At 33.4% G+C, this 24,596-nt stretch overlaps 2 protein-coding genes and 2 pseudogenes across 4 annotated transcripts; 3 read left to right on the top strand and 1 right to left on the bottom strand.

Annotated features, from left to right (window-relative positions):
* The first annotated feature begins 1,073 nt into the window (after positions 1-1,073).
* Positions 1,074-4,135, top strand: LOC111317327 (altered inheritance of mitochondria protein 32-like; annotated as a pseudogene). Its single transcript, XR_016333220.1, has 5 exons — positions 1,074-1,418; positions 1,506-1,579; positions 2,525-2,830; positions 2,917-3,000; positions 3,561-4,135. The product of XR_016333220.1 is annotated as an altered inheritance of mitochondria protein 32-like (transcript).
* A 3,996-nt stretch (positions 4,136-8,131) lies between these two features.
* LOC149511811 (alkane hydroxylase MAH1 pseudogene) lies at positions 8,132-9,875 on the top strand (annotated as a pseudogene).
* A 24-nt stretch (positions 9,876-9,899) lies between these two features.
* LOC149511810 (chalcone isomerase-like protein 1) lies at positions 9,900-13,524 on the bottom strand. Of its 2 annotated transcripts, XM_089753913.1 has the most exons (5): positions 12,882-13,524; positions 11,324-11,631; positions 10,686-10,929; positions 10,507-10,598; positions 9,900-10,409 (listed from the first exon to the last, which is right to left on the bottom strand). In XM_089753913.1, the coding sequence occupies exons 2-5, from the start codon at positions 11,355-11,357 to the stop codon at positions 10,276-10,278; spliced, it is 504 nt and encodes a 167-aa protein (XP_089610039.1). In that variant the 5' UTR covers positions 11,358-11,631; positions 12,882-13,524; the 3' UTR covers positions 9,900-10,275. The 2 variants fall into 2 exon arrangements, 1 of the variants encoding a protein (XP_089610039.1); XR_016333377.1 differs by lacking the exons at positions 9,900-10,409; positions 10,507-10,598; positions 12,882-13,524 and adding exons at positions 11,026-11,236; positions 11,776-12,684 and having other exon boundaries at positions 10,790-10,929.
* Positions 13,525-21,344: 7,820 nt separating this feature from the next.
* Positions 21,345-22,811, top strand: LOC149511809 (uncharacterized). Its single transcript, XM_089753757.1, is given in 5 exon segments — positions 21,345-21,738; positions 21,825-21,908; positions 22,470-22,503; positions 22,505-22,531; positions 22,533-22,811. Coding segments are annotated over 5 exon segments (690 nt in total). The 5' UTR covers positions 21,345-21,472.
* The last annotated feature ends 1,785 nt before the right edge of the window (positions 22,812-24,596 follow it).

Here is a 24,596-nt window from a genome sequence, read left to right as displayed (position 1 = left end):
AAAGATGTTTCATCATGGTTTGAACATGCTTAAATGAATGTTTTCAAATTCTATGATCAGTCTTGATCATGCATCTATACAAATTTGGTTAATGGAAAGGTAAGAAATGCTGGTGTATGGAATGCCTTCAAATTCTTTGTTTTGTGGGTTTTCATTCAAAGTTAGTGAAGTTGACTTGGGCTAAAAATTCTTTTATCTGGAGCAAAAGCAAATAGAAATAGTTTGAAACAAAAGTGGATATGCAAAATTTGCAATTGCAGCTCAAAGTGTAAATTTGATAGTTTTAGTATTAAATTTGATAATAATATTGTCAAGCTTATATTGTCTATGTACATATTGACTAAAAAAAAAATTGTATTGTATCTTGTTTACTTGAGTTAATTCATATATCATATTTAAAAATGATATAAAATAAATATATGTTTAAATTTTAATATTTATAATCTCATATTTTATTCGTAAGTTACGGCTACCAATTAGGACTCCTTATATACTAAAAATTGATATACCAACTTTATCTATGAAAAAAGAGTAAAAATTTGCAAAAATACCAAAAGAGAAAATGAAAAATTATTCTAACTTCACTTTTTTATTTTTGTTTCATTTAACTTATTTTTATTTAACTTCTAAAAAAAAAAAAAGTATATTTTGTATCAAAATTTTAATTTTTTTTATAAACTTAATATGATATCCTACCATTTTTTTTTATATTAACAAGTAATACAACATTTATAAAAAAAAATAAATTTGAATTATGAAAAGAGTATAATATATTTATTTAAAAATAAAAAAATAATTTTGAGATATTTTAAAAATATATATATATATAAATACATAAAAATGGGTTTCGCAAATTTATTAAAAAATAATTATTTTTAAAAAATAAAAATAAAAACCTTATTGTCCGCTTAAATGGACAATTGACTTTGATCAATTTGACTAATTGACCCATTATATCAGTTTGAAAGTCCAACCACAACATTCCACAACATTCCACGTTAGCAAAAACTTTCTCTTTTAACAAATTCCACAACGTGACGAAAATCGTCAGTTCTTTTCTGTTTCATATGCGTATTGCCCACCCCTCCCGCTTTCTCTTCACCTCCTTTATATCAGTTACTCAAGCCCGCCTCAACGATCGTCCAAAACCTTTGGTTTTTGTTGATTTTTATTCTTATTCTTCGATGGCAGATTCTAACTACCTTTTAGCTGTTTCCGCCGAAGATGTGGCGAAGTTCGGGTTCACGCGTGAAGAAATGTACTCCAGTAGTCTTGCTGGCACCGTCAATCCTTACTACCGCCACTTGTTACTCCGTCATAAGTCGTATAACGATTGGCCTTCTCGTGTTGAAGAGGATCTCCTCCCTAAGCTTCTCTCCTCTGCTCTTAAGTCTCGCAAAAACGACAACTCTTTCAAAGTTTATTCGTGTTGTTTTTATAAATTGTTATTACTTTTAATATTTAAATCTTTAATTAATCACGATTTTTTTTTCAAATTTTGATAGACGCTTTTGACGGTTATCGAAGGAGACGGCTCTGACGGAGATGTGTTGATTTTTCCTGAAATGATCAAATAAAAGTAACCATATGTTTTTTGTTGGAATTAATTTTTTTGACTTTATACTGTAAAAATAAAAAAAGTAATTTAGATTAAAAATTTACTTTTGTCCCATGTTTTGTAAGATTCTGCTAATTTTTTTTTATATAATTATAACAACTAGACAAACTAAACACAACAAACTAAGCGATATATCCCATAATACTAGATCGAATTAAACACAACAAAATAAACATGATATCTCATCACTCTGGGGTCTATTATATAGATTCATGTTAGGTTATAGTTTTGAATCTTGTTATGCCACTTATTACTGTCAACAACAACCTTTTCATAGTACTCTTGCCACTTATTACTATCAACAATAAGCTTTTCATCTACTTTTTTAACCATTATATAATTTTTATTAGTTGCGTTCACATATTTTTTGTGTTTACTTCTAAAAGTTTTGGTCTCTCAAAATTTATTTCTCCTAATTTTTGCACAAATAGGTCCATATTTCACATGTTCAAACTATCTCAAATGACTGTCTTTCATGTTTTTCTCAATTCGAATTACCCTTATTTTACTTGAATCTCTTTATTTTTGATTTTGTTTCTTCTAGTCTTGTCACACATCCATTTAAGGATTCTCATTTCAATTGCGCTCATTTTCTTCTAATGTGTTTGTTTATATAATTACTTTTAAAAATTTTTTTCCATGTGTTCGTTTAATTGTAAATCAGGAAATTAACCTTTCTTGAATTATGATTCATACATAGTTTAATGGACATGTGTCAAAAACTCAAAGCTGATTGTGGAGTTAACTGTAAATCAGCAAGTGTTTTGTTTATTTACTATTTTCTTATGTTTATTTGTTAAGTTGAGATTGAAATTTTCTTTTGTTTGAAAAATAATGAGAGAATGCTATCAAAATTATGAGATAAGGGATTTTTATGCTGAGGCTCTTCTATTGTTCTGATGGAAGGGGTTTGACGGACTCTGATGTGGATGGCATTGTTGAGGATGTGCTTGTGAATGGCAAACCATGGGCTTCTGGAGTGCAGGAGACATTCACCGGTTCATATGTCTTCGTGTGTGCTCATGGTAATCGTGACAAGAGATGTGGTGTTTGTGGACCGGTTCTAATTCAAAAGCTGAACGAGGAGATTGAGCTGCGAGGACTGAAGGATGAGGTGTTTGTAAGTGCTTGCTCTCACATTGGAGGGCACAAGTATGCTGGAAACTTGATTATCTTCAGCCCAGATTCTTAGGGAAAGATTATGGGCCATTGGTAATATCTGCATCACTATATCATTATGCTTCTATGCATTGGATGGATTTTGATATTACTGTTTTTTTTGCCTCAAATGGTTGCAGGTACGGCTAAGTTACTCCTGATGATGTGCCTGAATTGCTGGACCAGCACATTGCCAAGGGAGAAATAATAGAACGCCTTTGGAGGTTTGTGTTTTTTATCTATGCTGAACTTAAGTTGGTCGAATGTGTAGTATTCCCGTTTGTTCCATTTCCGAGCACATTCATCCATGGAGATAGACTTACCACCTCAACTTTGTCACTACATACTTAAAATGCTTAATTTTTGAAGTTATTCATTGAAAGAGTTCACAGGTTACTGTTAGTGCTGCTGCATGTCTTTCCTAGCATTGATTGTCTTAACTTGCTCACAAGGCAGCCAACGGTGCTTTCTACATGTAACTAATTGGCTCTTAGCTTTATTTTGCACTAAAACATAGCTTCAGAACTCTGATCCCGAAGGCATTGCTTGACTTATTTCCCTATAATACTCTTATGAAATGTTTCTTTTCTGACTTTATGCTATTTATTTTTGCTCAGATTTTAGTAAAATCATTCATAGTATTACTATGGCGTTACTCATCACATATGCCATATGAAGCTTCCAATTGTTCCTTTTTATGTTAATTTTTTCTTTTTTAGTTGGGTTCACTTGTATTCTTTTCAACTGTATGTGAGATGAAAGCATGTAATCCATACATCTACAGGCGTCAAATGGAGGCTACTATAGAAGGAGACGATACAACAGATGAACAGCAGCTTCCAAATGGAACGGAAGCAAAAAAAAATGAGAAGCATGAAGAATCTACTGCTCAGAAGACCAATGAAAATGTGGGTGGTTGTTGTCAAGGTGTCAACGGTTTTACCTGTTGCATGACTGCTAGCTCGGAAGTAAATGAAAGATCGAAAAGCGAAGAAATGCATGGAAGGACTGGGATGGGCAGATTGACAAGCTGGGTAGAATCATGGGAGCAACGTGAGGTTCTTACAGCAGCAGCTGTGGTTGGAGCTATTACAACCGTTGCCGTGGCTTATAGCTATTATAGAAGGTCTGGCTGAACTAAGCCTTGTAATCCAATGCCTTATTGTTTGCTTGTGGGTTGTATAACCCTGTTTTTTGGTCGATGAGGTTTAGTTGATAAAATAATCCTCCAAACCAAAACCTTATTTAGGAGATTGATACAAATAGTTTATTTTTACCATATCGGGATTAGAAATACCAAAATTTAGCAGATAAAAGGATGATATCCTTCGGTTGATATACGCTCAAATTAAGGTGTTGTTTATGTGACTTTTGAATGTTTCATCCTTATATGGAAGTACTTAAAAATGATCTATTTTGAGAAAAAAAAAAGTTTTATCTATTTACTCCATAATTGAAACTAAGAGTTCAATATTTTAATTTTATTAATAAATGCCTAATGGCTTACTTATTTTTTCTTTGCTTCATTCTTATTTTATTTATAAAAACAAAATATATAACATAAAAATAAAACTAAGGGGGTGTTAAATGCATTTTATTTTTTCTCTTCACATTTTGCCCTTTTTATTTAAATTTTTTGTAAATAAAATTACTTAATTAATTTTTTCATAATTTTTGGAGTTTTATAATTTTTAAAAAATGAATCTTCGAAAAGTTGTGTAATTTTTTGGAAATGAATTTTTGAAAAGTTGTATAATTTTTTGAAAATAAATTTTTAAAATTTATAAATTTTTTAAAAAATAAATTTTGAAAAAGTCATATAACTTTTAAAAAATTCATTTTTCAAAAAGCGAAATAGTAAAAATTTTAGTTAAAACATTTTTAAAACTTTTGCTGTCCCACTTTCTAGAAATAGATTTTTGTAAACATGTGTGAAGAAAAAATTAATTAACTAATTTCATTGCTAAAAAATTTTGAAAAAAATAATTGAAGAGTGAAAAATAGGGATGGCGGCTCGCTCAACCCACTCTGAGGGTTCCGATTCGATTTGATCTTTTAGGTTAGTTTTTTTTTTTTTAAATCAAATTTCGGGTTAGATCGAGTAGAATAATAATATAAAAAAATCAGAATCAGATTCTAGACAAATTTGACCGATCCAATTTGATATATATAAAATATTTTTTAATTAATTATTTAATTTTATATTTATATATATTTATATTAAAAATAATATTTTATTATTTTGAATAAGATCGAGTCAGGTACGATTTATATAATATCATATCAGATCGGATTCAAATAAAAAAAATTTTTAAATCTAATCGAGTTTGGATATTATGAATATAAAATCAAATCAGTTTTTTATTTTATTTATAAAAACAAAATATAAAACATAAAACTAAGGGGGTGTTAAATGCATTTTATTTTTTCTCTTCACATTTTACTCTTTTTGTTTAAATTTTTTGTAAATAAAATTACTTAATTAATTTTTTCATAATTTTTTGGAGTTTTATAATTTTCAAAAAATGAATCTTTAAAAAGTTGTATAATTTTTTGGAAATAAAATTTTTAAAAGTTGTATAATTTTTTGAAAATAAATTTTTAAAATTTATAAATTTTTGTAAAAATAAATTTTCAAAAAGTCATATAACTTTTAAAAAATTCATTTTTCAAAAAGTGGAATAGTAAAAATTTTAGTTAAAATATTTTAAAAACTTTTACTGTCCCACTTTCTAGAAATAGATTTTTGTAAACATGTGTGAAGAAAAAAATTAATTAACTAATTTTATTGCTAAAAAATTTTGAAAAAAAAAATTGGAGAGCGAAAAATAAGGATAGCATCTCAACCTGCTCTAACGGGTTTCGATCCGATCTGATCTCTTAGGTTAGTTTTTATTTTTTTTTAAATCAAATTTTGGGTTAAGTCGAGTGAAATAATAATATAAAAAAATCGATGTCAGATTTTAGACAAATTCAATCCGATCTAATTTGATATATATAAAATATTTTTAATTAATTAATTAATTTTATATTTATATATACATTTATTTAATTTTATATTTATGTTAAAAATAATATTTTATATTTAAAAATAATATTTTATTAATTTAAATAAGATCGAATTGGATACAATTTATATAATATTAAGTCAGATTGGATTCAAATAAAAAAAATTATCAAATCTAATCAAATTTAGATATTATAAATATAAAATCAAATTGAATTCAAAATAAATAAAACCCGTTTTAATCCGACCTATTGTCGATTCTCCGGTGAAAAAAAGTTTCTGAATAAGTAATGGTGTTTTCCTTTCTCATGTATCCAAAAGCGTAGTAGAGTCCAATTTTTGCACCCTTGCTTGCATTAGACATCGATCCTAACTCTACCTGTTGAATTTCCACCTATTCCTAGACCAGGCCATGCTGTACAGGCATTTCGTGCCTACAAGCATTTGCAAGTTCCAAAAATGGCTTCACATTGGAGGGGAGAAAAAAGTTGAGTGATGCAGAAAAGATCCTTGATGATTTTGTTTACAATTGCATTTCATCAAGGAGAGAGATTCAAGAGAAACAAGGCTCAAGTGCAGGAAGAAGAATTTGACTCATTGACATCTTTTCAGGTTTTTCTGGATTATTGCAACAAATCCATCTGTGAAACCAAGATTGTTGAAGATATCAAAAGAAATTCTTCAATCTGCAAAGACAGCAACATGATATTCTTAAGCGAGGAAGAGCCTAACAGATTCATATGCTAGCATGCAGTCTTCTTGAAACATTAAGGCTATATCCACCAAAAACTGCCACCACAAAACAGTAAGGGTGAGAAAAAAACTGAAAATCGAAACCGATATAAAATCATTCGATTCGAATCAATTTTTTTTATTCGATTCAAATTAAATTTAAATATTATATATATATAGATTAGGATTGAATTAAATTTTAAATCGATAAATAAAAAATTAAAAAAAAAGAATGGAATCAATTTATTTATTTTTATTAATTTTTATATATGTTTTAAATTTTTATAAGATAAAAATATTAATTTTATGTCAACATCTATTTAAATGTATTAAAATTTTATATTAAAATAATATATAAAAAAAAATTAAATTTAAGAATCGATAAATCAAATTAAATCTTTAAAATTCGATTTGGTTCAGATCGAATTGTATAAAAAATCGATTCAAATTCAAATTAAATTTTTAAAATTCATAATATTATTTAACATCTAAAAAAAATCAAATTCAATCCGATTCAATCTAAATAGTTATCACCCCCACAAAAATACAATTCAACCTCACATCTTTTCAAGTGGTCATTGTAAATTGATTTACTCTTCAATTATATTTGTTATTTGTTCATACTAATAAAAAAAATGTTTTACAGAAATACAGTAGCATCCTGAGACAAGATTACTGTAACAAAATACTAAAATTGATAGCTAGAGTAGAAATTCTACATGTAGAATCAGAGCAGATACAGAAACTCTACACATCACAATTCACATGAAAAATGGGTTGAAACCGAATCAAGAAAAGATATGTTTAATACATTGGAGATTAGGCAGATCTTGAAGTCATTGTCTGGTTTTTGCAATATCGTTTTTTAAGTAGTTGCGTATTACATCTTTGATTTTATCTTATGCTATAATTGTGGTTTAAATATGAATGAAAATGATGGCCATCTTGAGAACAAAGTTGTACTATATTTAAACATGTTGAGAACTGCAGCCACCATATATTTTAGGGATCTTATTCATTTTGTGGCATTTTATTTTAGTCTACTTATTGACTACTTCTAAAAGTTGGAGGTAACCCACTTCTACACATACTAACTCTATAATTTTAGAATTTAAAAATTTCAGTAAGAAACATCTTTCATATAAGTTATATATATATATATATATATATATATATATAAGAAATTGTAATTTGAAAATTGAAAAAAAAATTATAAGTGTTAAAATTTGAATTATAAATTAATTGGATATCACTTTTGACACCGTGAACCAGAAATTTGGTTAAGTTTCAAATTCATCATAAGTTCAATTTCTTTTTTTTTTTTTTTAATTTTCAATCATTTTTGGAATTTTATTAATTTCATATACCTTGTAAATGACTATCTAAGCTTTGGCTCATGGCTCATATTTTACACAACAAACTATATAAAAAATAAATAAATCTACACCTGTCTCTTCTTTTTCTTTATGTATCAAGTATCAAATAATTGAAAATTTGGACCAAAAAAAAAAGCTTTCTTAAAAGAAAAAGGAAATTGCTTGTGACAATGAGGTGAACATTTATTTAATGTTAAAAAAATTGTTTCAGTGATTTCAGGAATTATAATAAATATTTAATGCTTAACAAGCCCAAATTTTTTAAGCTAAATAAAAAAGATTATAGATGGGTTTGGGTGAGGGCATGATCGGTTCGAGTCAGGCCAAGTTAGGTCTAGAGGCAAGAAATGATTGTGAAAAACAAGACCCTGTTGGCTTTATAAAAGAGCACCTTGGAAAAGCCTGGAAGATCATAACCAAAAAAAAAAAAATAGGCTGTTTGAAAAAAACTCAAAAAATGGCAGTTGACATGCTTATAGCAATTCTCTTCATCTTCTTTTTTCTGTGTCTTGGCCATTGGTTTAAAAACAGAAACTCTTTGGTCACAAATTGGCCTATTGTTGGTATGTTGCCAGCACTTGTTTCCAATTCAGATCGAATCTTTGACTTTTTAACTGATATGGCTACATCCCACGGCGGAACTTTCATGTTCAAGGGACCCTGGTTTCCTAGCTTGGACTTTGTTGTCACTAGCCATCCACTGAATGTCAACCACATTTTGTGCAGAAACCATGATAACTATGAGAAGGGTCCAGAGTTCAGGGAAATTTTTGAGCCCTTTGGAGAAGGAATAGTCACTTCGGATTCACATGTATGGAAAAGCCAAAGGAAGGTTTTGCAGTCACTCACGAAGAATAACAAGAAGTATGCGATGTATTTGGATCGAATTTTCTGGCAAAAGCTGGAGAAAAGTCTGATCCCCGTCCTTGAACATGTGATGAAACTTGGAGTTGAAGTAGACCTTGAAAATTTGCTTCAGCGGTTCGACTATGACCACATATGCTTGTTAGCATTAGGCATCGACCCCAACACTCTATCTGTTGAATTTCCAAATGTTCCAAGCAAAGTGGCTTTTGATGAAGTAGAGGAGGCTTTGCTTTACAGGAATCTAGTGCCTAAAATGGTCTGGAAAATCCAGAGATGGCTTCAAATTGGAGAGGAGAAAAAGTTGGGTAAAGGCTTAAAAATTGTGGATGATTTGGTGTATGGTTGCATTTCATCAAGACGAGAAAAGTTAAGAAGCGAAACAACAATGGAAGACGATGATCAATTCGATTTGTTGACAGCTTTTATGGTCGAAGAAGAAGGATCAGAAATGAGTGCTTTTGGAAAATCTGACAAGTTCCTAAGAGACACTGCTTACAGTTTCGTAACAGCAGGGAAGGACACCATAAGTATTGGTCTGACTTGGTTTTTCTGGCTTATTGCAACACATCCATCTGTTGGAAACAAAATTTTGGAAGAGATCAAAGCCAATTCTCCAACAAACAATGATGGGAACTTAGTCTCTTTTAGTGTGGAAGAGCTGAACAAATTTGTTTACTTACATGCTACCTTGTGTGAAACATTGAGATTATATCCACCAGTACCTGTCAATAACAAATCTTCAATCGAATCAGATGTTCTTCCAAGTGGCGATCGTGTCGGTCGAAACACAAGGATCCTTCTTTCTGTCTATTCAATGGGAAGGAGTGAAGAAATATGGGGAGAAGACTACTTGGAATTCAAACCAGAAAGGTGGATTTCGGAGCTCGGAAATATTGTTCATAAACCATCTTACGTGTTCGTACCATTTGGGGCAGGACCAAGAGTTTGTTTAGGCAAGGACATGAGTTTCAAACAGATGAAGACAGTGGTAATTAACGTACTTCGGAATTATCGAGTTGAATTGGTGGAAAACCAAACTGTTACACTAAGCAGCAAGGCCATTGCACTTCACACCGAACATGGTTTGAAGGTGAGAATCAAGAAGAGATGCATTTAACTAATAGGAACTGAGTGAAAGATATGCTAAATAATGTTTCATTGGAAGCCCTGGTTTGAATGTTTCAGAAAATAAGTTGTAGCATCCATACATCATTTATAAATGTATTAATAAGGCTGTTTTTAGCTAAAATAATAATGAGAATAATTGGATTTCTTATGGAAGAGCTATTGTTGAAAGAAATGAGTTCTGAAATTCGATGATGCAATAGCATTTAGTAGAACTGAAACCTTGAATTGAATTACATCTTTAAGTGCAAAAATGAAGTTCTGCCGAAATACTCTGTGGAATACTAACCCTAAGCAGCTGCATTTGCGTTATCATCATTCTTATTAAGCAGCTGGTCAGGTCAGCCACAATGAAGTAGACCTGAACCTTATTCCTTGAACCTAGCTAGAATCTAGAAGAGAGAAAGCAGAGACATCCCAAATTTATCTTTGGCATCCTTGTCAAGGGCATCATCTCCCAGATACATGTGGATATAGGCCCTGCAGAGAAGTTCACTCTCAACCTTGCTCACTACCTCACCCATCACTGCAACCTTTGGAAACAAACAACTTTTTGTTACATTTCTGTATCTAACTATACATTTAAGCTATCAGAATACAATAATTCATCTTTGAACACTCACCTGTTGTTTGAAGAACATATCCTGGAAGCCGAGAAATTTCAATGAGAGAACCTGGTGTTAGCTTGATGTCGTCTGATGCTTGTCCCATGACCCTATCATCAACAGAAACAAGTAATTTGATGCGAGTTCGACTCAAAACTGAGTAGAAATATCAGCAAGAAGTGTATAATGGTTACTACTTGTTTGCTAGCTCGTCATTCTTCTTCCCACCAGTTAGTTTTCTTATGGATGCTCCAAGACCTTCATCAAAGTTCTTTCTCACCATGCTCATGGTGAGGCCAGAAAATAAGATAACTAATCTCACCATCATCTCCACATCACTGTCAATAACGACCTGATAGAGCTCCTTGGTTGGTTTTTCCGGGGCTTTGCCGACTTTTGACTTTAACAGATCTTTCAGTTTCTCATTGTCTGTGTACACCCCTGTAAAAATTGAAGAATGATATGGCTTACTGTGCTGCATTCAAGTTCTATTATGTGTAACGGGCAGAATCAGTTATGAAAAGTTCTTGATTTCACCATGGTGACTCTAATTGGATAAATATGCTCAATGTAGAAGTTTGGACAAATTTCCATCCGAATTCTAGGCGCTGAGAAGGAAATTTACTTCAGTTAATTGACTGTTTGATTCACATTCAGTTAGATTATTGATCACGTTGTAGAATAGCCAACAAGTTCTTCTTTGCTGTCTTGTCTTGATAGGTACTATGTTAGTAGTGACATCAAACTGCTATATAAGGCTAACAGCTGTTAGTTTCAGTTGCATAAAATATAAAACTTAGATGAATTAAATACTTGGGATTTTGCAGAAGTTTACCAAAGCCATAAATCTTGATGCCCATGCCAAGCATAGACTTCTTCCTGAGACCAACAGCGTTCAACTGCTGCCCATCATCCAATTTAACTGGAAAAGAAACCCCAGTCTTCGGTTCAACTTCAACAGCCACCTCGTCTTTCTTTGCCTATTCCTTTGGCACCTCAACTCCAGCTGTTTCGTTCTCATGAACTTTCCCATTGGTTTTGTCTTCAGCAGCCTTCATCCCATTTTCAGAGTCAACTTTCTCTGTTGGCATCTCATCCTTGGCAATGACATTCTCAGCAGTGCTTGCCATTAAACTGTAACAACTTAACACAAAAGAAAAACAGTAAGAAGGTTATGTTGGTTGGAAATTTAAAGAGAACCAATGGCTTTATATAGATAGAAGAAGTAAATGAAAGATAAGAAAATTTAATTGGCAATTTTTAGGCATTTCGATCTCACAGACCTACCTTGGTTTCAGCATCAGATAAGGGGAAGTTAATTGTGCAATTCAGTTATTGATTGACCCTCAAAAAAGCTACATGAACCAGGCTAACATTCACTCTTTTTCATTTCTTCATTTGGAAAGGAATCACGCATATCAATGGAGGCACAGACTCTTCTGCAATGTTGACTCATCTGAAAATTATTAAGTGCTTCTGATGTTTCCATTCGTTGTCAACTTTGAACTGCTCAATCTTTTTACTTATGAAGTTAAACAAATGGCAACTTTACAACTTCATAGAATCTGAAAATCTACCAAGCTCTTTGAGTTTACAAGGCATAGAGGACAAAATTCAAAATTGTATGAGTCCCAACATGGTCATATGATGGATTCCATTTTCATCCCAGAGGATAGTTTCTTCCTTTAACAATAAAATATTTTGACAAAAGAATTTTTTATGTGAATTATAAAAAAAAAAAAAGAAATGTTCTCATATTATTAATTGTCAAATAAAAGTTACCAATTTGAAAGGAAATTATTTTTCATTGTGTAACCTAAAATTGCATATACCAACAAAAATAGTTACTTAGTTCATTCAAGATTTATCCATGGTTGTGTAGTTGATGATGTGAAAGTATTTGATGGAAATATCTTTGGGGAATTTACATAAGTTTTGAGCCAACATAAAAGTTAAAGATTTGTTAGGTAAAACCCCATGCCAATGCTACTAATTTGGTAACACTATCATAATTGTTTTAGAGTATCTCATTTTAATTATATTTTAGACCACTTAAAACATACAAATCCTTTTTTTTTTTGCTTTTTTATTATTAACATAATAATCAATAATCATGTAATTTATTGATGAAATATTAAATTTTTAATTTGAGTGATAAATTAAAATTTTGAGTATTATCATATTCATTTTAATTTTATCTACTTTATTCACAAATTAGGTCACCTAAAGAGTTATTTTTTTCCCTCCTAATTATTACTCAAAGCTAAAATAATAACTGACGGTTGTGTGATATATTGATGGAATATTAAAATTTTAATTTAAATGGTAAAATTAAATTTTTTACTGCTTTTTAAGGGTAAAAAAAAAAGCTAAAATAGTAAATTTAAACCTACTCCTTTGACTTGTACATAATCTTTGATGGGCCTTTAGCTGTGAAATTTGGGCTTTTGCAACTGACCGAAACATAGCCAACTTATTCTTCTTCAAAACAAAAACTCATGTGTCCAACAATGGCTGAAAACCGCCCAATGCTTCTGCAAAAACCGGTTTGTCTGAGATTGGTTCACGCAACGGCTCAATTCTTCCGCGAACTCCTTTATTAACTACTATAAAACAGAGCAAAGGGTTGATGAAGCTGTCGAAACCAGACATAAAACAAAACATGCCAATCAGGAGAACATTCAGTAAAACATAAGAGGAAAAGGGCAAAGACACAACAAACCTCAAAAAAACCGAAGTAAAACATAAGAAAGAAACCTATCAACAACAAAACCATGCATGATAGAACAGGAAACAAAGGGAATTTTAAAAAAAGGTCATAAATTAAATATTTATAGAAGAACAAAAAATGGGTTAATTCATACATAAAATTATAAGTGCTAGGAACATTTTAAAGTAAAAAAGATATAGCGATTCACAATAAAATCAAAATTATCTGGATCATTTAATTCGAATTGATGCAAATAAGGAACAAGTTTGACGAAACATGTGAGAAGCAAGTGGAAGGTTGCAAGAAGCTATCTTTCCTGCCCTACTTATCTTTTAATATCCAAAAGCTGCTAACATTTCCGTCACATGAATACTCAATTGTCAATCTACAAGTGGTTTCTTTCTATATTATTGGCTTTTGCTCAAGACTTTTCAATTTATCAACAATCGTGTCGTCTTATGATAAAAAAATATAACGATAAAGGATAACCATATTGATAACCATTTTTAGTGAAAATTTTTTTTGGTTTTGTCCTATATATCTCTTTCCATATTGATCTAAGCATTTGTAATAGAATTTAAGTAACAAGTTGTAAATGCAGGCATAATTTCGCCCTGTCTAATCAAAACTTATACATACCTAGATGAATTAATGTCTAAATTTTGAAGTCAAAACTGAAAGGTCAAAAATTCACCGACTTTACACTGCCTTTTCACAAGTTTCATCGCCAAAAGTCCAAAATGTCACCAGCAAAATAAGTGTTGGTGACTTTTCTTTATCAAAAGGTAATTTTAAATATAAGGATATGACAAGAAAAAAATAATAATAATTTTGATAAAAATAAAAAAAATATATATTGCGTTTAAAGTATAGATAAAAATTTAATACAATAATTTTTTATTTTATAAATATTTAATTATAATTTGAATATAATATAAATATATAAATTATTAAAATATTATTATTATTATTATTATTATTATTTAGGAGAAGGCAATTAGCGAAGGACAAAAAGGCTTAAAATTCCATTATTATTAACCTTAAAAAAAAAAGTCCATTATTGTTGGATTTTGTATTTTGCTACAAATCCAAAATTGATTCGGACCCACTTTTACATTATGGATTCCATCAAATTTTTTTCAGCCCACCTACACGGTTTTTTTTAAGCCCTTTGTGTGGAAAACAAAATTAGTTTGACCTAGTCAAATAATATGGTTATAATTTCTAACTTTTTTTTTTTGTTTTCAAAAAAAAATAAAAGGTGACAAGGTTACACTATTATAATTATTTGCCCCAAAAAGCCTTGCATGATAATTAATTTTTTTTTATAAAAAATAATGCATAAATAACAATTTTATGTAAAATTTTTAAAATTAACTTGCTAAATATTCATAGAAATTAAATACGAAAAATTAAAAATAAACGTGTATTTGATAATTTATTTTTATTATCAAAATAAAATTTTGAAAAATTGTTAGAAGCGAAAATGATTTATATTTTATGTATTATTAATGTATAAATATTATATATTATCAATAAATTATATATTGTTACCTAATTAATTGATAAATTTAACGAGTTATGAATTCTTAGAGATAAATATTAAAAATTATTTAATTAAATAAAAATAATTATTAATTTTTTTCAACTTTCTCTTCCAAATAAAAAAATTTTTCTTAATAAAAAAAGTAATTTAAATTTAAATTTTACTTTTGTCTCATGTTTTGTAAGATTTTGCTAATTTTTTTTATATAATTATAACAACCAGACAAACTAAACACAACAAACTAAGCAATATATCCCATAATACTGGATCGAATTAAACACAACAAACTAAACATGATATCTCATTACTCTGGGGTCTATTATATAGATTCATGTTAGGTTATAGTTTTGAATCTTGTTATGCCACTTATTACTGTCAACAACAACCTTTTCATATTACTCTAGCCACTTATTACTATCAACAATAACCTTTTCATCTACTATTTTAATCATTATATATTTTTATTACTTGCATTCACGTATTTTTTGTGTTTACCTCTAAAAGTTTTGGTCTTTCAAATTTCATTTTTCCTAATTTGTGCACAGATAGGTCCATATTTCACATGTTCAAACTATCTCAAATGATTGTCTTTCATGTTTTTTTCAATTCAAATTACTTTTAATTTTACTTGAATCTCCTCATTTATGATTTTGTCTCTTCTAGTCTTGCCACACATCTATTTAAGCATTCTTATCTCAATTGTGCTCATTTTCTTCTCATGTGTTTGTTTATATAATTACTTTTTTTAAAAAAATTTGTGTTCGTTTAATTGTAAATCAGGAAATTAACCTTTCTTGAATTATGATTCATACATAGTTTAACGGACGTGTCAAAAACTCAAAGCTGATTGTGGAGTTAATTGTAAATCAACAAGTGTTTTGTTTATTTACTATTTTTTTATGTTTATTTGTTAAGTTGAGATTGAAATTTTCTTTTGTTTGAAAAATAATGAGAGAATGCTATCAAAATTATGAGATAAGGGATTTTTATGCTGAGGCTCTTCTATTGTTCTGATGGAAGGGGTTTGATGTACTCTGATGTGGATGGCTTTGTTGAGGATGTGTGTCACGGGCTAAGCTTTCTCTCAACAAGCAATAGACCGTGCGGTACTCAAATGGACGCTTCCATCTAAGTTAGCCTTCACTAGTTCAATATCTGAACAAATAACCATAAGTCATGGTTAGTCCCAAGCATTCACAATAAGACACAATATATCGAGATCAATCTCAAGCACACACAAGCAAGCACATTCACATCGAGAAAAAGAAAAATACATCGAGGCAACATCGGGACATTTAATCGGGGTGAATTTCATTATAATCGAGAATTATACATCGGGACTTCCCACCATCACCAGGGCCAAGGAGGCAGCCCTTGGTGGATGGCCTAGGCTCGCATAGCAACTGGTGAAACAGCCCAACAGTACGCTGTCAGCTCATCCCCCCTAAAGAGCCTTAGAGATTTTAGAGCTATGCTACCACTAACCATTACAATGTTTGAAATGGAGACACTTTTCCTAGCACAAGAGATCTACCCGACCATGACCCTATACATGGGTGGCTCATGATAACCTAAGCCCCGGTCATGGCCCTATACAAGATTGGTTCATGACATCTTCCCTCACTTATTCTATCGATGTCCTCGTCGACTTGCTGGTTTGAAATTCTTCAATATTCTTTTTGAATCTCTGGAGGTCATATTCTCTTTCCCAGTTGGTTTTTTCTAGTCCTAATCCCTCCCACTTCACTAGGTATTCTCGAACCAGTCTTTGAGATATCTTGGTTTCTTTGTCGGCTAAGATCTCTTCGACTCGACGTTCTAAGGGTGACTTCATGGTGATGACAGCTCTGGTTGGCTGCCTTCGGCTAGCATTTGTAAGATCTGTATGGAAAGGTTTCAGGTTACTCACATGAAATATTGGGTGCACCTTCATCCACTTTAATGGGTCGATTTTGTAAGAAGCATTTTTCACCTAGAAAGGATCTTCACTAGACCCTCATATTTGTGCACCAATCTACGATCTCTCTTTCTCAAGAATCTAATTTGTTCAGGGACTAGTCGAACAAGAACCAAATCACCAACTTAAAATTGTTGAACCCTGCGACCTTTGTCTGCTCATTTTTTCAATTGCTTTGATGCTTTTTCTAGGTAGGCTTGTGCAATCTCCATGTTTTGTTTCCACTCCTTATCGAGGTTAAAGGCTCTTAGATTCTTCCTTCCATATTATTCCAAAGAAGTGTGGGGTAACTTTGGTGATTGTCCGGTGACCACCTCAAATGGGCTCTTATTGATGGAAGAGCTTTTGTTGGAATTAAATCAGAGTTTAACAACATCCAATAATGAGGGCCAGTCCTTCTGATTGGCTTGAACAAAGTGCCTCAAGTTTTCCTCTAGTATCTCGTTGAACCGTTCCGTTTGACCATCAGTTTGAGGTTGGTAGCTTAAGGAGATGTTAAGTTGGGATCTCAATATCTTGAAAAGTTCTTTCTAGAAGGACCCTGTGAATCTCGGATCTCGATCGCTGATAATATTTTGAAGGAGGCCCCAATATTTGACCACATGTTTGAATAATAGTCAAGCTATGTCTTTTGCTATACAATACTTGTGAGCGGGAATGAATATGGCGTACTTAGAGAATCGATCAATCACCACCAAAATCGCTCCAAGATCACCAACCTTGGGTAGGCTCGAAATAAAATCGAGAGAGATACTTTCTCACGATTTGGCAGGTACCGATAGTGGTTCGAGCATGCCTACAGGTTTTCTCTTTTCAACTTTGTCTTGTTGGCAAATGAGGTAAGTCTTTGTATAGTCCATCACATCTTATCGTATGTGAGGTCAATAGTATCCCTGTTTCAATAACGCCAAAGTACGTTGCCAGCCCGGATGTCCAGCCCATGGTGTGTCATGACATTCTCTCATCAGCATCTGTCTCAGACCTCCTACTCTCGACACAAACAATCAAGGCCTCTCGGTCCACAATACCCTATTTTCTTACCAGAAGTACTTGGACTTCCTTTCTTCCACTAGCTTCAGGATGGCACAGGCTTACGGGTCTTTCCCTAAATGATCTTCAATCAACTTACAAATGTCTGTCGTGGCTCTGCTAGCCGCTATTGGGGTAATTCTTCTAAAGGCCACTAAATCTGTTCGCATGCTCAATGCATCGGCCACTTGATTGGTCTTTCAAGTGGTGTGCTCAAAACAAAAGTCGAACTCCGCTAAGAATTCTTGCCATCTAACTTGTTTTGCTATAAGCCTTGGTTGGGTGAAAAAATGGCTAACAGTCGTATTGTCTATCTTCACGACAAAGTGTGAACCCAACAAGTAATGTCACCAAGCCCTCAAACAGTGAACTACAGCCAAGAGCTCTTTTTTCTTAGTCGTATATTTCCTTTCAGCTTCGTTTAGCTTCGTTTAGCTTCCTATTTTTAAATGCTATCGGATGATGTTATTGCAAAAGCACTCTTCCAATAGCAAAATCAGATGCATCCGTCTGAACTTTAAAAGACCTTTCAATATCAGAGAGAGCTAAGATGGGATCCTTCATAATAGCATTCTTCAATCCCTCAAAGGCCTCTTGGCACTCATTCGTCCAACACCATTTATGGTCTTTCTTCAATAGCTCCGTGAGGGTCATGGTCTTGTGAGAGTATCCTTCCACAAACCTTCTATAATAGTTGGCTAGTCTCAAAAATGAACGGAGTTCACTAACATTCTTCGGTGTTGTCCACTCCTTGATGGCCCTAACTTTTTTCATGTCCATTCGAATGTGGTCACGTTCAACAATGTGATTGAGAAAATGGATTTAAGTCTGACCAAATGCACATTTTTCTCTTTTTACGTATAGCTGGTGGTCATGTAACCTTCGAAGCACCTGGCGCAGGTGTTCTTGATGTTCTTCCAAAGTGGAGCTATATACCACTATTTCATCTAAATAGATGACTACAAATTTATCTAGGTAGTCATAGAACACTTGATTCATCAATGTACAAAATGTGGCAGGAGCATTGGTCAGTCCAAAGGACATAACAAGAAATTCAAATGCACCATATCGTGTTACACAAGTGGTCTTTGGCTCATCTCCCTTAACAATTCTAACCTGATGGTAGCCAGATCTCAGGTCTAATTTGGAGAAGTACTTGGCCCGGCTCAATTGATCAAACAAATTTGCTATAAGAGGGATGTGATATTGTTTCTTACGGTGACTTTGTTCAGGGCCCTATAGTCAACACATAATCGCAAGCTTCCATCATGCTTCTTTTGAAATAGCATTGGCACTCTGAAATGAGCCTTTGATGGTCTAATGAACCCGATTTGTAGAAGCTCATCTAACTGTTTCTTTAGTTCGACCAACTCTGGCAGGGTCATACGGTAAGGGGCTTTGGTAGGGGGTTTCGCTCTTGAGAGGAGCTCAATTTCATGGTCCACTACTCATCGAGGGGACAGAACCTTAGGCAACATCTCTGGCATCACCCCTTCAAATTTTTCCAACACTTTTCATGCCATCGGATATCGGTTCCACTTCTGACCCTTTTTTGTAGATCGTCATGGCCACAAAGAAAGGTTCCCCTCTCTTTACCCCTTTCTTGAACTGTAAAGCTGAAATCATTTTCTTCTCACTCTTTGACAAGATATTGACCGGCACCACACATAAATGTTCCCCTAAAAACAACAAGCAGCTAGCGACGGGGATAGGGATCACCTGAGCCAACATCATGAAGTTTAATCCGAGGACGACATCAAAGTCATCCATGAAGGAAACTGTAAAGTCTATTTTTTCTTCTCATGGCCCCAATTTGGTTGTCACACTCTTGAAGCTTCAACTGATCGTAAAGGCTGGTGAATTGACCGCCTTCATTCGTCTATAATCTTTGTTAACCTGGAGACCACACCTTTTTGTTTCTTCTGGTACGATGAAAGTATCGGTTGCACCCGTATCTACCATGGCCTTGATGGCCTTCTCATTGATCGTTAGGTTCACATACATCAAGCCTCTACTCTATTCTTTCTTTATTATGTTCAGTTGGGTGTAAAGGGTATTGAAAAACCTTATTGAATCCATCTTGGTTGGCTCATCTTTAACTTCTTCAATGCTTTCTGGCACTTTTACGAACTCTTGATACGAGGCTTTTAAGGCATTAAGGGCTCCTCTGTGTGGGCATTCGGCCACCCGATGCGACCCCTTGTAAAGAAAGCAAGCTAACGGTTGCCTAGGCTTGAAAATCACTGCATTATTTATCTTGGGTTGGGTGCTACCTGTCTAATCCCCCACTGAAGGATCGATCCAGCCTAGTCATCTTTTCTCCACTCTCAAAGTTGAAGCTACTGCCAGCTGATGGAGAATTTTTCCATTTTGAGGAGCCATCATTATAATCGTGGAGACGTTCAATTGCAGCCATGGCCATGGCCACGTCTTGCACTTTCTGTCTTTGTAGTTTTATCTTGGCCCAAGGCTTGAGGCCCTCAAGAAAATAAAACATCTTGTCCTTTTCAGACATGTCTCGAATATCCAATATCAGGGTAGAAAAGCTCCTTACAAACTCTCGCACTGTTCCTATTTGCACCAATTCTCGAAGTCTCCTTCGAGCCATATATTCCACATTCTCAGAAAAAAATTAGATTTTCAGTTTTTGTTTCAGGTCTATCCAAGTCTTAATCAGACACTCGTCATTGACAAACTTGGAGTGCCACCATAGCTTGGCATCTCCTGTAAGGTACATTGACACCATTACTACCTTGTCTTCCTCTGAATCCGTGTGTACAGCTTGAAAGTACTACTCCATGTCAAACAAGAAATTTTTAAGTTCCTTAGCATCCCTTACCCCCTCATAGCATCGAGGTTCCGACACCTTGGGCCTTTTTCCCCTTTCCATCGAGCTCAAACTCGATCTAGCCATAGCCATTTGTAAGATGTTCACCTGTGCTCTGAGCTCTTCGAATTCTTTTTAGAGAATATTCAAGGCATATCTAGCCTCTTCGCTCACATTATAGAGAGTATCGGATAACTCCTGCTGGGTTATCTCGATCTCTCTCACTCAATCTTTAGTCGTCATATGAGTTTTCGTTGCGGCCACCGCAACCTCAAGTTCCTCAATTCTCTGTTGATGATTGGGTCTACCACTTGTGGCCACCTCATCCATTTTTTTAGCACTTCTCAACCGTACTCTGATACCACGTGTCACGGGCTAAGCTTTCTCTCAACAAGCAATAGACCGTGCGGCACTCGAATGGATGCTCCCACCCAAGTCAACCTTCACTAGTTCAATCTATGAATAAATAACCATAAGCCATGGTTAGTCCCAAGCATTCACAATAAGACACAATATATCGAGATCAATCTCAAGCACATACAAGCAAGCACATTCACATCGAAAAAAAGAAAAACATATCGAGGCAACATTGAGACATTCAATTTGGGTGAATTTCATTATAATTGAGAATTATACATCGGGACTTCCCACCATCACCAGGGCCAGGGGGTAGCCCTTAGTGGATGACCTAGGCTCGTATAGCAACCGGTGAGACAGCCTAACAGTACACTACCGGCTCACCCCCCTAAAGAGCCTTAGAGATTTTAGAGCTATGCTACCACTAACCATTACAATGTTTGAAATGGGACACTTTTTCTAACACAAGAGATCTACTCGGCCATGGCCCTATACATGGGTAGCTCATGACAACCTAAGCCCCGATCATGGCCCTATACAAGGTTGGCTCATGACAATATGCTTGTGAATGGCAAACCATGGGCTTCTGGAGTGCAGGAGACATTCACCGGTTCATATGTCTTCGTGTGTGCTCATGGTAATCGTGACAAGAGATGTGGTGTTTGTGGACCGGTTCTAATTCAAAAGCTGAACGAGGAGATTGAGCTGCGAGGACTGAAGGATCAGGTGTTTGTAAGTGCTTGCTCTCACATTGGAGGGCACAAGTATGCTGGAAACTTAATTATCTTCAGCCCAGATCCTGAGGGAAAGATTATGGGCCATTGGTAATATCTGCATCACTATATCATTATGCTTCTATGCATTGGATGGATTTTGATATTACTGTTTTTTTTGCCTCAAATGGTTGCAGGTACGGCTATGTTACTCCTGATGATGTGCCTGAATTGCTGGACCAGCACATTGCCAAGGGAGAAATAATAGAACGCCTTTGGAGGTTTGTGTTTTTTATCTATGCTGAACTTGAGTTGGTCGAATGTGTAGTATTCCCGCTTGTTCCATTTTCGAGCACATTCATCCATCGGAGATAGACTTACTACCTCAACTTTGTCACAACATACTTAAAATGCTTAATTTTTGAAGTTATTCATTGAAAGAGTTCACAGGTTACTGTTAGTGCTGCTGTATGTCTTTCCTAGCATTGATTGTCTTAACTTGCTCACAAGGCAGCCAACGGTGCTTTCTACATGTAACTAATTGGCTCTTAGCTTTATTTTGCACTAAAACATAGCTTCAGAACTCTGATCCCGAAGGCATTGCTTGACTTATTTCCCTATAATACTCTTATGAAATGTTTCTTTTCTGACTTTATGCTATTTATTTTTGCTAAGATTTTAGTAAAATCATTCATAGGATTACTATCGCATTACTCATCACATATGCCATATGAAGCTTCCAATTGTTCCTTTTTATGTTAATTTTTTCTTTTTTAGTTGGGTTCACTTGTATTCTTTTCAACTGTATGTGAGATGAAAGCATGTAATCCATACATCTACAGGGGTCAAATGGAGGCTACTATAGAAGGAGACGATACAACAGCTTCCAAATGGAACGAAAGCGAAAAAAAAATGAGAAGCATAAAAAATCTACTGCTCGAAAGACCAATGAAAATGTGGGTGGTTGTTGTCAAGGTGTCAACGGTTTTACCTATTGTATGACTGCTAGCTCGGAAGTAAGTGAAAGATCGAAAAGTGAAGAAATGCATGGAAAGACTGAGATGGGTAGATTGACAAGCTGGGTAGAATCATGGGAGCAACGTGAGGTTCTTACAGCAGCAGTTGTGGTTGGAGCCATTACAACCGTTGCTGTGGCTTATAGCTATTATAGAAGGTCTGGCTGAACTAAGCCTTGTAATCCAATGCCTTATTGTTTGCTTGTGGGTTGTATAACCCTGTTTTTTGGTCGATGAGGTTTAGTTGATAAAATAATCCTCCAAACCAAAACCTTATTTAGGAGATTGATACAAATATTTTATTTTTACCATATCGGGATTAGAAATACCAAAATTTAGTAGATAAAAGAATGAAATATTACCCCATTGATATCCTTCGGTTGATATATGCTCAAATTAAGGCGTTGTTTATATGACTTTTGAATGCTTCATCCTTATATGGAAGTACTTTAAAATGATCAATTTTGAGAAAAAAAAAGTTTTATCTATTTAATCAATAATTGAAACTAAGTGTTCAACATTTTAATTTTATTAATAAATGTCTAATGGCTTACTAGGGAGTCGCCATCAATTTTTTTTATCTAGGTGCGATTGACCACCTAAGGAATCTGTCCTTTCAAGGAACACCTAAGTTTAAGGGTCTCTAAAAGAATAGGTTCAGGTCTACTAACCAGAATAGGGTTCGAGAATTCGGTTACGTGTGAGAAAGCTTATAGCACCTCACATCGCCCATCAAAAGATGGTACCAGCTTAAATTTGTGTTATCCAATGAGCCTTAAAATTTTACCAAATGATTAATTATTAGAAATTATTCTTATTGACTCTAATACTTTTAGCAAAAAATTGAAAAAATCCCCTCACCTTAAGAGTATGCAAGAAAAACTATTGTTTCACTTGAGGAGGCTCTGTCGTCGGATTATTTAAAAAAATAAAAATCAAAATCAAAATAAAAAGGAAGAAAAGAATGATTATTTTTGTATAGGAAAAATTGATACTTTCAAATTTTTCCCAAAAATATTCTTTTGAAACTTTAATTTCGAAGAAAATTGATACTTTCAACTTTCTCCCAAAAATATTTTTTGGAAACTTTGATTTTCAAGGAAAATTGATACTTTCAACTTTTCCTCAAAAACTTTTTTTTTGAAATTTTATTTTTAAGAAAAATTGATACTTTCAACTTTTCCCCAAAAATAATTTTTTTTTGAAAATTTATATTTTTTTTATATTTTATTTAAAGAAAATAAAATAATAAAATAAAAGTGAAAATAAAAAAAAAAGTAAAACAAAAATAAAAGTAAAATAAAGATAAAAGAACATTAAATAATCGTAATTTAATAAATAAAATAAAAAAAATAAATAAATATAAAAAAAAAACCTGGAGCGGCTCGGAGTACGGCTCGGCTCGGCTCAAGGAAGAAAAACGGCTCGGAGAAGCGGCTCGGCTCAGCTATCGGCTCGGAGGGGAAAAACACGGACAGGTCGAAAGCGGATTGACGCTCAGGTCGGGTCGGATTTTGACAAAACGCGCTAATCCTCTAGGTTACTTAAGGCAAAAACGACGTCGTTTTGGGAGGGTATATAAGGCTGTTTCCTTCTTTTTCTCGACAGAAAGCTTCTCCTCTCTCTCTCTCTTTTTTTTTTCTTCTCGCTTCTCTCTAAATGGCCGAAGAACTCCAGTTGAATGTTCACCGGATTTTGAAATTTTTTACCGAAATCTGAGTTTTTCGTCGAAAGTTCATCGAAAAGTTGATCGATTTCTGGGATACTTCACCAGAAACTGGGCAGCTCACCGAAAACTTCAAAGTTGACCGAAATTGTCGCCGAAAAATTCAACCTTCACCTGAAAAATCGTCGGAATCTAGAATTTTCCAGAAATTCTCAGAAAAAAAATCTTCAAAAATCTCCAAAAAATTTCTGCTAATTCTTAGAACACTTCTAAACCTTTTTTTAGCC

This window comes from Durio zibethinus, chromosome 24 (assembly GCF_047325235.1).
Source record: "Durio zibethinus cultivar Kanyao isolate XHJ-2024 chromosome 24, ASM4732523v1, whole genome shotgun sequence".
In the NCBI taxonomy this organism is placed as follows: domain Eukaryota; kingdom Viridiplantae; phylum Streptophyta; class Magnoliopsida; order Malvales; family Malvaceae; genus Durio; species Durio zibethinus.
This window is presented reverse-complemented; position numbering and strand designations above follow the sequence as displayed.